The sequence below is a fragment of the Scylla paramamosain genome, chromosome 33, assembly GCF_035594125.1.
Source record: "Scylla paramamosain isolate STU-SP2022 chromosome 33, ASM3559412v1, whole genome shotgun sequence".
NCBI lineage: Eukaryota > Metazoa > Arthropoda > Malacostraca > Decapoda > Portunidae > Scylla > Scylla paramamosain.
Window position 1 is genome coordinate 17247368 of NC_087183.1, and position 5000 is coordinate 17252367.

At 39.0% G+C, this 5000-nt stretch overlaps 1 protein-coding gene across 1 annotated transcript in view; it reads left to right on the plus strand.

Moving 5' to 3' along the window:
- Window positions 1-5000, plus strand: part of LOC135089845 (GTPase-activating Rap/Ran-GAP domain-like protein 3) — a 170125-nt gene that overhangs the window by 84883 nt on the left and 80242 nt on the right. The window contains exon 8 of the mRNA XM_063985969.1: window positions 578-644. Coding sequence (XP_063842039.1) covers window positions 578-644 — 67 coding nt within the window. The remainder of the gene's footprint in view (window positions 1-577; window positions 645-5000) is intronic.

Below are 5000 nucleotides of genomic sequence, written 5' to 3' on the forward strand. Positions count from 1 at the left end.
GGGAAAAAGAAACATTACCGGGAAAAAAGCTACATCTGACCTAATTTGCACTTCAAGGGGGACAGTTTTCTACTCGTGAGGCGGGCGAGTCTTTCATCCTTAATGTTATTGCCTCAGGTGCTGGCGAGGAAGTGGAAGAGAGGTTCGCTGCTCTGTATAAATCGAATAGGTTTTGAATGTGTAATATAATTTGTTGAGGAAGGAAAGAAGGAAGGAAGGAAGGAAGGTTGATAGAAAGGTAGCAAGGTAGTTTGGACGGGGGCTACAGTGAGAGAGAGAGAGAGAGAGAAAGAGAGAGAGAGAGAATTTACCTCACTTCTATAATCTTAATAACACACAAAACTAAAACAAAACATGAAAACAAAACAAAAATACAGGACAAACAAGGTGAATAAAACAGAAAAAAACAAACAAAAAAAAACAGACAAACAAAGGAACACACAGACAAACAGAAACATGAATAATACCCTGAAACACACACACACACACACACACACACACACACACACACATACACACAGCTCATCATTAACCTTCATGAGAACTAACTAACTTCTCTTCCTCTTCCTCCCTGCAGCAACTTTCAGAATATGGACAAATTAGAGAAAGGGCCGAAGGAGATTTTCACTCAGGAGATACAGAAGGTAAGACGAAGAGGAAGAGGAGAAGAAGGAGGAGGAGGAGAAGGAGAAGGAGGAGGAGGAGAAGGAGAAGGGAGATTCTAAGGTAAAACAAGTGTATGAGTTTTTCGGAGAGAGAGAGAGAGAGAGAGAGAGAGAGAGAGAGAGAGAGAGAGAGAGAGAGAGAGAGAGAGAGAGACTTAATAACGATAACAAAGTTAATTATTTCTTAAGTAATGGAAGGTTGAAATGATGAGCAAGTCTGTCAGTGATTGATGAGTAAGTAACATATTAGATGCAAATGCCGAAGAGTTTTTTTTTTAATCATTGACTAATAGCAAACTGGATATTATACGAGAAATTCATGACAACTAAATGTACTGATTTCTAATGCAATGGAATGAAATGCTTTTGGATTGGAAGAAGACTAAGTTGGATGTCATAGTTTTAGAGCACGTGCCATTTACCTAATATATCACTGTAAATAGCACACTAAATTACTATAACAGTTTGAAGTGAGAAGAGTAGAAGCATTGGTGTTGGATGAAAAGTGAGTGAAATATTAAACCCAAGCACCGTGGACTTGTATGCAGTATCCAGTACATTGAAAATAGCAGAGATTAAACTGTGACAGGAAACTGAGTGATATCTTTACGTAACTGAAGCGAGAATAAGAAGAATTAGTGTAGGTGGCAGAGTAAGTGAAATGTTAGATGCAAAATCCGTAGAGTTTCTGTACGTGTGTTTCTGTGTTGAATCATCCAGCTCACTGCTTTCCCTCATTCTTTTCCCCCGCTTCTTATCTCGATCTATTCTTTCTGCTTCTCTTTCTCACCTCATTGCCTTTTCTTCCATATTCATCCCCTTGCATCCCATATGGTCCATTAATATCTCTTTTTACTTCTTCCTCTTTCTCTTCTCTTATTCCTTGCTTGTCTTTCCGTATCACTTCAAGTCCAATCTATCTTGCTCCCACTTTTATCAACGTGTCCTCTTTGCTCATTCCACTTATTCCTCTGTTTATTATCTCTGTTTCTCTCCTTCTCTCTTTCCTCCTTCCTCCGTTCCCTTGCTATCGTTCTCTTTTTTCCAACGCTTGCTTTTTCGTTTCTCACCTTTGCTAATTAATTATGTTATGCACCTGAATATTTATCTCCTCCTCTCTTCCTCTCCTACTCTTCCTCTTTCCCCCCTGTTTTTTTTTTTTTTTTTTATTCCTTGTATTATTTTCCTTTGCAAGCCCGACTATACATTCCCTCTTATGCATACGAATGGGACGAAACGGACGAGATTAATTTTATTCTATCAGGAATTTTCAAGCGGTTTGCATCTGTGTGTGTGTGTGTGTGTGTGTGTGTGTGTGTGTGTGTGTGTGTGTGTGTGTGGGTTGGTTTCCTATGTTTTTTTTTTTTTTTTTTTTTCGCAAGGAATTTATATAACCTGCTTCTATTTTGGAGTTATTCCTGTTCTCTCTCTCTCTCTCTCTCTCTCTCTCTCTCTCTCTCTCTCTCTCTCTCTCTCTCTCTCTCTCTCTCTCTCTCTCTCTCCCCAGTATCTCGTCTATTGGAACTAACGAGAAAATACGGAAAGAAATGAGAATAAATAGAAAAATAATTGAAACGTGTGGTTTGTTCTCTCTCTCTCTCTCTCTCTCTCTCTCTCTCTCTCTCTCTCTCTCTCTCTCTCTCTCTCTCTCTCTCTCTCTCTCTCTCTCTCAGGGGAATGGGCGAGGTAAAGGCTTCCAATCGCATATTTATACAATCGAATACCTTTCACAAATGCCTGATGACTTTGGAAATTACAAGCGTGGAACCTACCTGCCTGCCTGCGCCCGTGTGTGTGTGTGTGTGTGTGTGTGTGTGTGTGTGTGGGAGTGAAGGAGAGTGTGGGTCTGGCAAATGAAGGGGGTATAAATAAAAGTGTGTGAAAAATTTGCAGATAAATGGAAGAAATAATGGATAACTGATATAAAGGAAAGGGTATGAGGAATTAACAGGTAAAGGGACAGTGCAAAGATAAAGGTGATAAAGGGAGATAGTGGCGCTTTTAACAGACACGCACTAAAGGGAGGAATTCTTTGTTAGGAGACACATCAAGGGAAGGCGATCGAGGATGACAGACAGAAAGTGAGGATGAAATTGAAACTGATGGAATTTCACAGACAAACGAAATAGGTCAAAGGAATTAGTAGAATTTGAGATGCATAAAGGGGTGGGAATTAACAGACAAAGGGAGGAAAGGCAGAGGAAATAGTTTAACAAAGAAATGGGCGTTTAACAGATAAAACAATAGGATTTTTAAGACAAAGAAATGACAAAAAAATAAAAGTTTAATAAAAGAATAGGGGTTTAAACAAGGAATGGGATTATTAGACAAAGTGGAGCTTAGCAGACAAAGGTAAAAGGGTTTAACAAAGAAATTAGTGTTTAACGAATGAATGGGGGTTAATAGATAAATAAATATGGGTTTAACAAAGGAATGGTAAGGTTTAACGAAAGAATTGGGATTAATAAACAAAGGAATGTGCTTAATAGACAAAGAAATAGTAATGTGACAGAAAAAAATAAGAATTAAACAAAATAATAAGGGTTTAACAAGGGAATTGGGTTTATAAACAAAGGAATAGGGTTTAACAAAGGAATGGGGCTCAACAGACACACACTAAGGGGAGGAGGCGAGGCAGGCTGGACGTCCCAAGAGAAGTCACATCTGTATTTGCTTTGCGCCTTTTTTTACTGAATACTTTTATGGTCTCCGCCGCGTCGCTGTCTGCAACAACACTTGGTGCACTAATTAGCAGAGAGAGAGAGAGAGAGAGAGAGAGAGAGAGAGAGAGAGAGAGAGAGAGAGATGGTGTATGTTTTTATTTATGGTTCGTTATGGATATATTTCTCTCTCTCTCTCTCTCTCTCTCTCTCTCTCTCTCTCTCTCTCTCTCTCTCTCTCTCTCTCTCTCTCTCTCTCTGTCACAAATGGGGACAAAATCACATTTCAAGCCTCGACAAGTAAAGAAGGAAAGAAGACAGGTGTGTTTCCTCGTCTTTATTTCACTCTGCCTTCTTTCTTATCCTTGTAGTCTTGCATTACTCTCTCTCTCTCTCTCTCTCTCTCTCTCTCTCTCTCTCTCTCTCTCTCTCTCTCTCTCTCTCTCTCTCTCTCTCTCTCTCTCTCTCTCTCTCTCGCTCGCTCGGTCTCGCTCTCGCTGTGTGTGTGTGTACTCAGGCGAAAATTTATTTTATTCTGTCTTCAAAAAAAATCTCTGCTGTTTTGTATTTACATAAATGTCACATCAAAGAAGGTTGCTCTCTCTCTCTCTCTCTCTCTCTCTCTCTCTCTCTCTCTCTCTCTCTCTCTCTCTCTCTCTCTCTCTCTCTCTCTCTCTCTCTCGTCTTTGCTTTTATCTTTTTTACTCTTTTTTTTTCAATCTTTTACTTTCTCCTTCAACAGAAGACAAAGGAAAAATTGTATCGTGTCTTCCACCCTTGTCGATTTTTCTCTTCTCTCTTTCTTTCTCTCCATTTTTTTCTCTCTTTTTCTTGTCTGTCGCCGAGGGAAAAGTTTCGTTTCTATTATTTCAGTGTCTTGTATTGTTTTATTTACTCCCTTTCTCTCTCTCTCTCTCTCTCTCTCTCTCTCTCTCTCTCTCTCTCTCTCTCTCTCTCTCTCTCTCTCTCTCTCTCTCTCTCTCTCTCCTTTTTTTATTACAAACTCTAAAGGTACGTTCGTCACTTTGTGTTCTTCCTCCCCCTCACCTTTTTTTTTCTTTTCCATTCATCGCTCTCACTCTCCTTTCCCTTTCTTTCTCCATCCTGCTCTTCTCTTCCTCTTCCTGTACTTCATCTTTCGTTTCTTTTTCGTCTCTTCCTATTTTTAGAAGGGAGAAGGAAGGAAGGATGTGCATTTTTTTTTATCTTTGTGTATTTGTTATCTAATTCTCTTCCCCTTTCTTAATTTTATTCTTCCCTTCCTTTTCCTGTTCTTTCGTTTTTTTCTCTCTTTTTTTTAGAATAAGGAAGATTAGAAGGTGCTTTTTTTTTTTTTTACTAATTTTTGTACTTCCTATCCAACGTTACAAGTTTCTGGAGTCTATAAGTTCTGGTTTCCCACTTATTTTATTCATATTTCTATATTCCTGGTTCTGTAAGCTTGAATTTTCTCCCCCTCTCTCACTCCCACTCTTCTCTTCCCCTTCCTGTTCTTCATCTTTCTTTCACTCTCCCATTTTTAGAATAAGGAAAATTAGAGGTTCTTTCTGTCACTTTATTTAACTCTCATTCAATTTCCTTCCCCCTTTCTTCGTTTCTTTTCCTCTCTTACCCTCCCATTTATAGAATAAGGAAGATTAGAAGGCACTAATATCTATCGCTGCTTCCATTTCTT